General features: G+C 36.2%; 1 protein-coding gene across 18 annotated transcripts in view; it reads left to right on the top strand.

The window, feature by feature from the left end:
- LOC110569394 (zinc finger protein 708-like) overlaps window positions 1-11970 on the top strand; it is a 69151-nt gene extending 57181 nt beyond the window's left edge. For 16 of the 18 annotated variants that reach the window (XM_064362717.1, XM_064362712.1, XM_064362709.1 and 13 more), the window contains one exon: window positions 6230-11970. In XM_064362717.1, coding sequence (XP_064218787.1) covers window positions 6230-7932 — 1703 coding nt within the window. In that variant the 3' untranslated portion in view covers window positions 7933-11970. Of the gene's footprint in view, window positions 1-2155; window positions 2381-6229 lie in introns of those variants that run through there. The other 2 variants (XR_010337401.1, XM_064362725.1) reach the window with 2 other exon arrangements.
- The last annotated feature ends 294 nt before the right edge of the window (window positions 11971-12264 follow it).

The following is a 12264-nucleotide window of genomic DNA, read 5'->3' as shown; positions in this document are numbered from 1 at the left end:
TCTGCCTGTGGAGGCACTTCTGGGTTTCTAGGGACTCCTTCAGGTTACTATGGAAGCTTCTTGTATCTTTTTCATTTATACTGGGAGATTAGGCCCACCTCTTCCGCTGACCTGTAGGCACTGCCGGGTTGTCAAGAACACAATCCCGTTGCTACATAGGCTTCCTGTGTTTTTTATTAAAACGTGTAGCCCAGTCCCAACCCCTCTAGTCATGGGTTGTGCCCTTCCTCCACTGGGCTGGATCATTCAGGGTTCATAGACTGTGGCACTAGCTGCACAACCCACTAGAGTCAGCGCTTTAGCCCTCTGGGGTTTGTGGGATAGGGTAGGGACCCACCCAGCTGCACTTGGCCATCTCCCCCTTTCAGCTTCTTCAGTCATGGGGTAGTGGCCGGCCCAGCTGCTCCAGCTTATAGCTCTCTCTCTCTCTCTCTGGGAAAGGTGAGGGGGCGTTAGGACCGTCTGCAGGCTCTTATTCAGCCCCATGCTTGTAAATCCCGTGCTTGAGTAGCAAAGATCCCCTGTTCTGTGTATTGCTGAGGCTTTGGGGGAAGCACTGTATCTGGACTGGAGTGCTAGAGAGAGAGCCTCTGACTTGCTGGTCAGATGCACTTTCCTGGGTGAAGCTGCACCCTTCCCTGCTTCAGCCTGCCCTAAGTGGGCTTTGCTCACCATCAGACTAGACCCATTGAAATGCTCCTGGTACCTCAGTTGGAGCTAAGAGATCTCTGGATTTCTGCATCTCTTCTCGCTGGGTGTTGTGCACTGGAGTTGTGTCTAATCAGCCATCCTGAATCTCAGTTTTCTTCTTCTTTAAGATTATCTGGCTTTTTATGGTCCCTGGAAATTTCATATAATTTCGTTTTGTTTTCAGAAAAGTAAAAATGGAAATTTAAAAGAATTGTGCTCAATATGTGAGTCACTTGGGGCAGTATGGACATCTTCACATTATTATATCTTTCAACCCTTGAACAAGAGCATGCTGAAGAATGTGCTAATTTTTATAGTGTGTAAATTTTTCAGTTTTCCTTCTGTTACTGATTTATATTTTCATTCCATTTGGGATATAAAGAATAGTTCAAAATTTCAATGTTAAAACATTTGTTAAGACTTGTGGTATCACAGGTGGTCTACCTAACAGAACGTTTCATGATCTATTAAAAAGAATGTGTATTCTGCTCTCTGTATACATTTGTTAACTGTAATTATTGTATACTGCATTCAACTTTTTGTTCCCTTATTTATATTTAGTTTTGCTTTATTCATTACTGAAAGTGGGATATTGAACTACCTTACCATTATTACATTGTTATCTATGTTTTGCTTCAATTCTGTCAATGTTTGCTTCATATGTTGGGGAAAAAAAAACTAATGTGAGTTCTATTTGTAGGTTCTTCATGAATGAACCCTCCTACATTTTATTGTCTTACTTTGTTTGTTGTGAATTTTGACTTAAAGGAAACTACATGAAATATGACAGCTGTTGATTAATCGTTGCCTCTCCTTATTTGGTTAATACCTGTATGGAATGTTTTTTCTATCCTGCCATTTTCAATCTACTGTTATATTGGATCTGAAGTGAGTCTCTTGGAGACATGATATAGTTAGATCTTTTTTTTTTTTAAGTTTTCATAGTCAGTATATGAGTTTAGATTAGAAAGTTTACTCCATTATTACTTAAATAATTTTATGAAAAACAAAATCTTACTATCACCATTCTATTGTTTTGACACTTTTAGCAATTTTGTCTCTATTGCTTCTTCTTTCTTTGTGTAATATTTATTTGATAGTGAAATCCCTTGACTCCAACTTTTTGTTTTTCTTTATAGGTATTTTCCATGTGGTAAATGTGGGGATTACCGAAAACCTCTTAAAGTTACTATTGATTTTAAACTGCTAATGACTTGCCATCTTTTGCACACAAAAATTTATCTTCATTATATTTACTCTCAACGTTATCAGTATCACTAATAATATGCTATGTTTCCTATGTATTAACATTTTCAAAATTATTTGTATGCTTTTATCTTTCTTTTTTTTTTCCTGTTATTTTAACAAATCAAGGAATAGCTGAAACATACTTAAATTGCAGGCACAATTAAAAAAAATTTTTGAACATAATATAGTACTATACTTTTTTTAAATCATATTTTAGGTTTTGGGGTACATGTGAAGAACATGCAAGATTGTGGCCTAGCTACGCACTTGGCAATGTGATTTGCTGCCTTCCTCTCCTTCACCTATATGTGGCATTTATCCCAATGATATCCCTTCCTAACTCCCCACCCCCCACTGTCCCCTCCCCTATTTCCCCCCAACAGACCCCAGTGTGTAGTGCTCCCCTCCCTGTGTCCATGTGTTCTCATTGTTCAACACCTGCCTATGAGTGAGAACATGCGGTGTCCGATTTTCTGTTCTTGTGTCAATTTGCTGAGAATGATGGTTTCCAGGTTCATCCATGTCCTTACAAAGGACACGAACTCATCATTTTTGATGGCTGCATAATATTCCATGGTGTATATGTGCCACATTTTCCCTGTCCAGTCTATCATTGATGGGCATTTAGGTTGGATGCAGGTCTTTGCTATTGTCAACTGTGCTGCAATGAACATTCGTGTGCATGTGTCCTTATAGTAGAACGATTTATAATCCTTTGGATATATACCCAGTAATGGGATTGCTGGGTCAAATGGAATTTCTATTTCTAGGTTCTTGAGGGATTGCCACACTGTCTTCCACAATGGGTGAACTAATTTACACTCCTAGCAACCGTGTAAAAGTTTTCCTATTTCTCCACATCCTCTCCAGCATCTGTTGTCTCCAGATTTTTTAATGATTGCCATTCTGACTGGCGTGAGATGGTATCTCAATGTGGTTTTAATTTACATTTCTCTAATGACCAGTGATGAGCATTTTTTCATATTTGTTGGCCTCATGTATGTCTTCTTTTGTAAAGTGTCTGTTCATATCCTTTGCCCACTTTTGAATGGGCTTTTTTTTTTCTCTTGTAAATCTGCTTTAGTTCCTGGTAAATTCTGGATATCAGCCCTTTGTCAGATGGGCAGATTGCAAAAATTTTTTCCCATTCCATTGGTTGCTGATTCACTGTAATGACTGTTTCTTTTGCCGTGCAGAAGCTGTGGAGTTTGATTAGGTCACATTTGTCTATTTTGGCTTTTGTTGCCAATGCTTTTGGTGTTTTGGTCATGAAGTCCTTGCGTATGCCTATGTCCTGAATGGTTTTGTCTAGATTTTCTTCTATGGTTTTGATGGTGTTAGGTCTTATGTTTAAGTCTTTAATCCATCTGGAGTTAATTTTAGTGTAAGGTGTCAGGAAGTGGTCCAGTTTCTGCTTTCTGAACATGGCTATCCAGTTTTCCCAACACCATTTATTAAACAGGGAATAAAACCGTTAGTGTTTTCGTCAAGTTTGTCAAAGATTGAACAGTTGTAGATATGTTGTCTTGCCTTCGAGGCCTCTGTTCTGTTCCATTGGTCTATATCTTTGTTTTGGTACCAGTACCATGCTGTTTTGATTACTGTAGCCTTGTAGTATAGTTTGAAGTCCGGTAGTGTGATGCCTCCCACTTTGTTCTTTTTGCTTAGAATTGACTTGGCTATGCAGGCTCTCTTTTGGTTCCATATGAAGTTTAAGGTGTTTTTTTCCAGTTCTGTGAAGAAGGTCATTGGTAGCTTGATGAGGATAGCATTGAATCTGTAAATTACTTTGGGCAGTATGGCCATTTTCACAATATTGATTCTTCCTAACCATGAACATGGAATGTTTCTCCATCTGTTTGTGTCCACTCTTATTTCATTGAGCAGTGATTTGTAGTTCTCCTTGAAGAGATCTTTTACGTTCCTTGTTAGTTGTATTCCTAGGTATTTTATTCTGTTTGTAGCAATCGTGAATGGCAGTTCATTCTTGATTTGGCTCTCTTTAAGTCTGTTGTTGGTGTATAGAAATGCTTGTGATTTTTGCACATTGATTTTGTATCCTGAGACTTTGCTGACGTTGCTTATCAGTTTCAGGAGCTTTTGGGCTGAGATGATGGGGTCTTCTAAATATACAAACATGTCATCTGCAAATAGAGACAACTTGACTTTTTCCTTTCCTATTTGAATACCCTTATTTCTTTTTCAGCTGTGCTTGCTGTGAAGCTCTCAATCCAGAGCATTTCCAATTGCTGTTTTTTTTTGTTTGTTTGTTTTTTTTTTGTGAGTGTGGGACCAGCCAAGCCTGATCACCTGGCTCCCTGCCTCAGAGCCCTTTTTTTTCTTTTAGTTGAATAGTTGACTCTCTTGCCTGCTGAAAAGTTGCTGGGATCTGTGTGCTTTCCCATGTTGTGACCCACTGAGCTGGCTGAAACAGCGGCAGTGAGATTCGTGGAGCTTTTTTTTTTTTTTTTTGCCCTGGTATCTCCTGGCCTGGCTCCCTGTTTCAGCCCCCTTTTTTAATCATATGAATGGGCAACTGTGGCTTCCCAGACCTCCACTCACCAGACCCAGACCAGTGTGTTTTGTATGGAGAACCGCCATGCTGGGGCACCGGCAAAACAGCTGTGCTGGCCACCCGTGGGGCTCCTCCACCTGGAATTCTCCTGGTCTGTAGGCAATAAAAATCCATCTGGAAATGCGGCATCCACTCACCCTCTGCACTTTTACTGGGAGCTGCAATCCTGAGCTGCTCCTAAGTGGCCATCTTGGATCTTCCTCTCCGTACTACACATTTTTATAGTTGAGTATGTGCATATTTTTTTAGAGAGTTATTTATTTTTACATGATTTGATGTTTTTTATCTTATTTTCAGTGAGAGAAACTTATACATTTCTTGTAGAAACGTTTTCACACTGTTTTCTACATTTTGGTTATCTTGGAAAGTCAATTTTTTCTTTTATTTGAAAGGATACCTTGCTGAACATAGTAGTCTTGTTTAGACATTTTTAAAAATTATTTTTTAGTGTTTTAACTTTATCATCCAACTCTTTTCTTGCCTCAAAGGTTTCTGTTTAGAAATCTCATGGCAATCTTGCAGGATCATGGCTATAAATGATACCTTTCTTTTCTCTTCTCTTGCATTCCAGATTCTCTTCTTATTTGTGACTTTCAAATCATTATTATGTTGTGCAGTTGTTGTTGTTTTTGTTGTTTGGTATTTCTTTATGTTAATCTTAGTTAAAATTTACTTAGCTTCTTGATTTTTAGTTTATTTTTTAAAATGTGGAAATGTGTATCAGTCTTACTTTGTACTTCTGCTTCAAATTTTTTTGTATGTGCTTATCTCTTAGGTGAGTTTCATTTTGTTTTATTTTGTTTCTATGTACCCATTTCACTAATTAAGCATCATTAAGGTGATTTGTTTTTCTTTCAAAAAAGAGTTCTAGCTAAATTCACATTGTTTCAGGTAATTTTTACATATCCATTTTTCTAGGATTGATTTCTGGATATTCATTTTATTCTTTGATTCAGCCACATCATCCTGATGTTTTGTGTATGTAATCTCTGGTTGTGATTTGTACAAAAAAAGCCACATGTCAAAATATTTATGTAGTGGCTTTAGTTTGGGCTAATATGGCACCAATTTTTTAGGCTAGAGATTTTTTGAGTCTCTCAAACTTGTTATATGGATGTGATTTCTCTGGGCTTGTGAGTTTTTCCATTAAAGAAGATTCCCATGTTTTTTATAGAGAACCTACAATCACTTTCTATACCCATTGCCCATCTATGGTTTTTCGTCTTTTGTAACTGTCATTTATTTCAGCTGACCAAACCTGTCATTCAAAGTATATCACCATTTCTTTCAGCACTGTCATGGAACATAGAAATTGTTTTTTGGCAAGGCCAAAGAAAGCCAGGAGTATGGACACATTGGCACTATTTATTTTTCAAAGGAGAAGCCAGAAATTGGGTGTTTATACTCAAAGGCACTGTGCTGTGGTAGGGAAAAAGAATGGGTGTAGTGGCCAAATAACTTTTCTTCCACTTCTGTATAATTCTTGGCATTTTACTCACTTGTGTTGTTGCAAATAGTTAACTGTTTTTTGTATTTATTTTGGTTAGTATATTTCTATTAAGTTTATATGTGTATAAAGAAATTAGAGCTGGTAGCATTTTGTTGTCTCACTGTGTTAACGTAATTAGTATAATTTTATATGCATAAAGTGTATTCACCTTAGTCTAACAAGTAAGATCATTTGTTTTTCAACTGGGTCTTTTTTTTTTTCTGCAGAGGTATTGCCAAAGCAGTACATAAAAGATTCATCTAAAAACATAATACTGAGAAAATATGAAAAGTGTCACCTTGATAATTTATACTTAAGGAAAGAATGGCCAAATGTGAATGATTGCAAGGGGCCGAAGAGTAGTTGTAATTGCCCTCATCAATGTTTATCAACCACCCATAGTAAAACATGTCAATGTAATAAATGTGGCAAAACTTTTGAGTGGTGCTCATTTCTAAACGAAGATAAGAAAATTTGTAGCAGAGTGATATCTTACACTTGTGAAGAATATGTTGAAGCCTTTAATAGCTTCTCAGACTTTAGTCAACACAAGAAAATTCATACTGGGGAGAAACCCTACAAGTGTGAGGAATGTGGCAAAGGTTTTATCTGCTCCTCAACTCTTATTGAACACAACAGAATACATACTGTAGAGAGACCTTACAAATGTGAAAAATGTGGTAAAGTCTTCAGGATTTTTTCAAAGCTTGCTTTTCATAAGGGAATTCATACTGGAGATAGACCTTACAGATGTGAAGAATGCGGCAAAGCCTTTGATCATTCCTCACGTCTTAACAGACACAAGATAATTCATACTGGAGAGGGACCTTACAAATGTGATGAATGTGGCAAAGTCCTTTGGGCATTTTCAGATCTTACTGTTCATAAGAGAATTCATACTGGAGAGAGGCCTTACAAATGTGAACAATGCGGAAAAGCCTTTGGTTGCTCCTCAAATCTTAATAAACACAAGATAATTCATACTGGAGAGAGACCTTATAAATGTGAAGAATGTGGCAAAACCTTTGTTTGGTCCTCAAATTTTGCTAGGCACAAGAGAATTCATACTGGAGAGATACCTTACAGATGTGAAGAATGTGGCAAAGCCTTTGATTGCCCCTCAATTCTTAATAGACACAAGAGAATTCATACTGGAGAGAGACCTTACAAATGTGAAGAATGTGGCAAAACCGTTAGCGTTTTTTCAGAGCTTACTATTCATAGGAGAATTCATACTGGAGATAGACCTTACAGATGTGAAGAGTGCGGCAAAGCCTTTGATCATTCCTCACGTCTTAACAGACACAAGATAATTCATATTGTAGAGGCACCTTACAAATGTGAAGAATGTGGCAAAGTCCTTTGGAGATTTTCAGATCTTACTGTTCATAAGAGAATTCATACTGGAGAGAGGCCTTACAAATGTGAACAATGCGGAAAAGCCTTTGGTTGCTCCTCAACTCTTAATAAACACAAGAGAATTCATACTGGAGATAGACCTTATAGATGTGAAGAATGTGGCAAAGATTTTGTTCGTTCCTCAGCTCTTAAGAGACACAAGAGAATTCATACTGGAGATAGACCTTACAGATGTGAAGAGTGCGGCATAGCCTTTGATCGTTCCTCAACTCTTAAGAGACACAAGAGAATTCATACTGGAGAGAGGCCTTACAAATGTGAAGAATGCGGAAAAGCCTTTGGTCACTCCTCATATCTTAAAAGCCACAAGAGAATTCATACTGGGGAGAGACCGTTCAAATGTGAAGAATGTGGTGAAACCTTTGTTTGGTCCTCAATTTTTGTTAGACACAAGAGAATTCATACTGGAGAGAGACCTTACAGATGTGAAGAATGTGGCCAAGCCTTTGATTGCTCCTCAATTCTTAATAGACACAAGAGAATTCATACTGGAGAGACCTTACAAATGTGAAGAATGTGGCAATGTTCTTAGGTTTTTTTCAGAACTTACTGTTCATAAGACAATTCATAATGGAGAGAGGCCTTACTGATGTGAAGATTGCAGCAAAGCCTTTGGTTGCTCCTCAAATCTTAAAAAACACAAGAGAATTCATACTGAGGATAGACCTTTCAAACGTGAAGAATGGCACAGTCTTTAGGGTTCTTTCAGAGGTAAGAATTCATACTGGAGAGAGGCCTTACAAATGTAAAGAATGTGGCAAAGTCTTTGGCTGCACCACAATTCTTAATTTACACAAGAGAATTCATTCAGGAGACAGACCGTTGAAATGTGAAGAATGTGGCAAAGCCTTTGGCTGCAACTCAACTCTTGTTAGACACAAGAGAATCCATAGTGGAGAAAAACCTTAAAAATGTGAAGAATGTGGCAAAGCCTATATGTTGTCCTCAGGTCTTATTGATCATAACAGAACTCATACTGGAGACAAACCCTATCCATTTGAAGAGTATGGCACAACTTTTTCCACTCCTCAAACCTTATTAAGTAGAAGAGAATTCATGCTAGAAGCAGACCTAACAAATGTGAAGAATGCAGCAAAATCTTGAAGTGCTTCTCAACCCTTACTAAACATGACACTATTCATAATGAAGAAAAACTCTACAAGTGTTGAAAATATAAAAAAGCCTTTAAAAGGTCCCCAAATTTTGTTGAATATTGGAGATTTCATACTGAAAATATACAATATAAACTTAATTACTGTTGAGGGGCATTTTAAAAAGACTTACAGTCCACAATTTTACTTTGTAAAAATTTACTGTACAGAAAAATTAAAAATGGAAAAATGCAATACTTTTGCTTGCATTACAGATCTTATACACAGAAAAATTTCAAAGGAATACCTTCCAACATTTTCACAAAAATATCAAATTTTTAAAAAGAATAATAGCTCCTGCATTTGCTGATTTTTAAAAATAGATTCAGTATTTTTAGCTCTAAATTTTGTTCTTAATATTGTCTTATTCTGGCATTGAGATTTGCTTTCTTGTCTCTAGTTTATGTACTTGTAAAATTAGGCTGTTAATGTGATCTTCCTAACTTTATGTTGTGAGTATTTAACTCTGTGAAATATTGTGTTGACACTCCCTTTGCTGCATTCTAAAGATTTTGGTTTGTTATGACTAATTTCAAAAAACTTATTTATTCTGATATAGCAAGGTTATTCAATTTTCATGTAATTATGGTTTTTAGTGAATTTCTTAGTCAATTTGTAATTTGATTTTGCTGTGGTCCAAGAGATTGCTATATCAGCTATTTTGCATTTTTTGAGGAGTGTTTTATTTCCAATTATATGATTGATTTTAGAGCATGCGTCATGGTGGTAAAAAAAAAAAATGTATGTTTTATCTTTGGTTACAAAGTTCTATAAATATCTCTCAGGTCAGTTTGACACAGTGTCAAATTTAGGTTTTTAATATCTTTGCTAATTTTCTGTATCAGTGATCTATTATTGTTATTGAAGTGTTAAATTTCCCCATTACTATTGTATAAGAGTTGATGTCTCTTAAATGTCTCTAAGAACTTGATTTATGAATCTGGATGCTTTTACATTGGATGTATATGTATTTAGCATAGTTAACTCTTTATCTTTATATACTGCCCTTCTTTACCTTTTTATAATCTTTCTTGATTTAAATTATGTTTTGTCAGAGACAAGGGTTGCAACACTTGCTTTTTTCTGTCTTTATTTGCAAGGTAGGTTTTTATCCATCTTTTTGCATCTATGTGGTGTAAATTTCTTGGACACAGTATACAACTGTGTCTTGATTATGCAGATTTGTCACTTTGTCTTTTCTTTGGGGCATTTAGCCCATTTACATTTAAGGTTAGTATTGGTAAGTGTGGATTTTATTCTGTCATAATCTTATCTTGTTATTTTACAGAATTGTTTATTGTGTAAATGTGTTTTATGGTTGCTGTTGTATCACTCGTTTGTGTACTTCATGTGTTTTTGTAGTATCTGGTAATTCTCTTTCCTTAGTTCTTTCTTTAGCAGTTCTAGTAAGGTAGTCCTGGTAGTAACAAATTTTCTTAGTATTTTCTTTTCTTTTTTTTTTTGAGACAGAGTCTCACTCTGTCACCCAGGTTCAAGTGCCATGGCATGATCTTGGCTCACTGTACAACCTTCTCCTCCCAGGTTCAAGGAATTCTCTGCCTCAGCCTCCTGAGTAGCTGGGATTATAGGCATTAGCCATCATGCTTGGCCTAGCATTTTATTATCTGAATAGTACGTGATCTCTTTTTCACTTCTGAAACTAAATTTAATCAGACATAAATTTTTGGTTAGAATTCATCTTAAAGAACATTGAATATTGAGATTTAATCTCTTTTGACTTGTAGGATTTCTTCTGAAAGATTTGTTCTTTGTCTGATGAGCTTCCCTTTTGAGGCTGTATGGGTTCCCCAGATCTCTGCTGATTAAACCTGCTTAATGTCAGCAAATAGGGTTGTCTGATTTCCTAATAGTTTACTCACACCTCTCAGGAGTCTACCATATACCAGAAAGCAAAGGTGAATATTTGTGTTTAAAAAGTTCAGGGCTTGGCCTTTAAAATGTTCTGTGTTATGGTCATTCAGGATCAGCTGTGTCTGGTGTTGTCTTATAGGGATAACAAATTCAGATCTGTCACTGCCACCCAAAAGATAAAGGACACTGCATAATCTCTTAAAACAGGAAGTCATTAGGTAATTACACTCCTTGATTGTGATCAAAAATGAAAATGAGAGCCAAAAAGAGAAAACAAAGTGTGGTACAGTACAACACTGAAACTCCTATTCTCCTGAAGGGCAGCTGTCATTTTTCTGTGCACTTTAAAGTGAATTAGAATGAAGAATTTTACAAAGCAAAAGTTGACTAGACTCCCTAAAGTTTACTTTGATAAGCGATTCAATATTAACTACCCTTTTCTCTGATCATTTTATAAATTAAAATTTTATCTTACTATTTGTGAGAATTTTGTTTATTTTTGATTTCTATGGATACATAAAAATTGTACATCTATGCAGAGCTCATGTAGTATTTTGATACAAGCATACAATGTGTAATAAAGTTTAGTAGTTTTATTAGCTTTGTTAGTTTTAAGTCAGCTCAAACATTTATTCAAGAAAATTTTTTTCATGGCTTGGTTCCAGAACACTTATAATTTCTTTGTGTTGGGAATATTCCATAACTTCTCCCTTAGCTATTTTGAGACATACAATAAAGTAGTGTTAACTAGTCTCTCTATTGTTTTAACAACCCTAGATTTTTTTTAGTTTGTCTTTTATTTTGTTTGTCCTGCCTTTCTTTCTTCCATCCTTCCGTTCTTCCTTCCTTTTTCTTCTTTTTTTTTTTTTTTTGACAGTTTTACTTTCTCACCCAGGCTGTAGTGTAGTAGTATGATCTTGAGTCATGTCAACCTCTGCCTCCTGGATTCAAAAGATTCTCATGTGTCAGTGTTCTGAGTAGCTGAGATTACAGGCACATACTACCATGCTAGATAATTTTTTATTTTTATTAGAAATGGCATTCACTATGTTTGCCAGGCTGTTCTCTAACTCTTGGCCTTAAGTGATCCACCTGCCACAGCTTCTGAAAGTACTGGGATGACAGGCATGTGCCAGTGTTCCCGGTCAAGTGTATTTTTCTTAATTCTTGATTAAGTATTTTTGCTAATACTTGACTTAACATTTCTAAAGAAAAAGAAAAAGCAGAAATATAAATCAATGTAGATTTTTTCTGTTTTTCTTTTAAACACATTTCCCAATACATAAGAAAAAGAAGAAGAATGTATCTCAAATACATCATAAGTGAAAAGAAAACAGATTGAAATATGATAAAATGTACTAGCATATAGATAGAAAATGTAATTATATCACAATAATGCAGATTTTTGAAAAGGAATGTTAATAAAAGACATCAATGAAGTCACAGATTCATGATTATTTTGATGAAAATGCAAATAGTTTGTACTTCTATGATTTTATAACAAAAAATATACCAGAAACATTGAATTGAGTGTGATTATGCAAAGTTTAAAATAATATTTTTCCAGAGGAGCCAAGATGGCTGGATAGACAAAACACGAGTGCACAACACCCAGTGAGAGAGATGCAGAAATCCAGAGATCTCCTAGCTCCAACCAAGGTACCAGATGCATTTCAACAGGTGTGGTCTGAGAGCAAAGCCCATACAGGGCAGACTGAGGCAAGTGAGGGGTGCCACTTCACCCAGACAGTGTATCTGGGAAGTCAGAGGCTCCCTCTCTGGCACTCTGGTCCAGATACAGTGCTTCCCCCAAAGCCTCA

Source organism: Aotus nancymaae, unplaced genomic scaffold (genome assembly GCF_030222135.1).
Source record: "Aotus nancymaae isolate 86718 unplaced genomic scaffold, 86718_ANA_hifiasm-v0.15.2.pri h1tg000049l, whole genome shotgun sequence".
NCBI classification, from domain to species: domain Eukaryota; kingdom Metazoa; phylum Chordata; class Mammalia; order Primates; family Aotidae; genus Aotus; species Aotus nancymaae.
The sequence above is the reverse complement of the archived record's forward strand: the minus strand, read 5'-3'. Positions and strand labels throughout refer to the sequence as shown.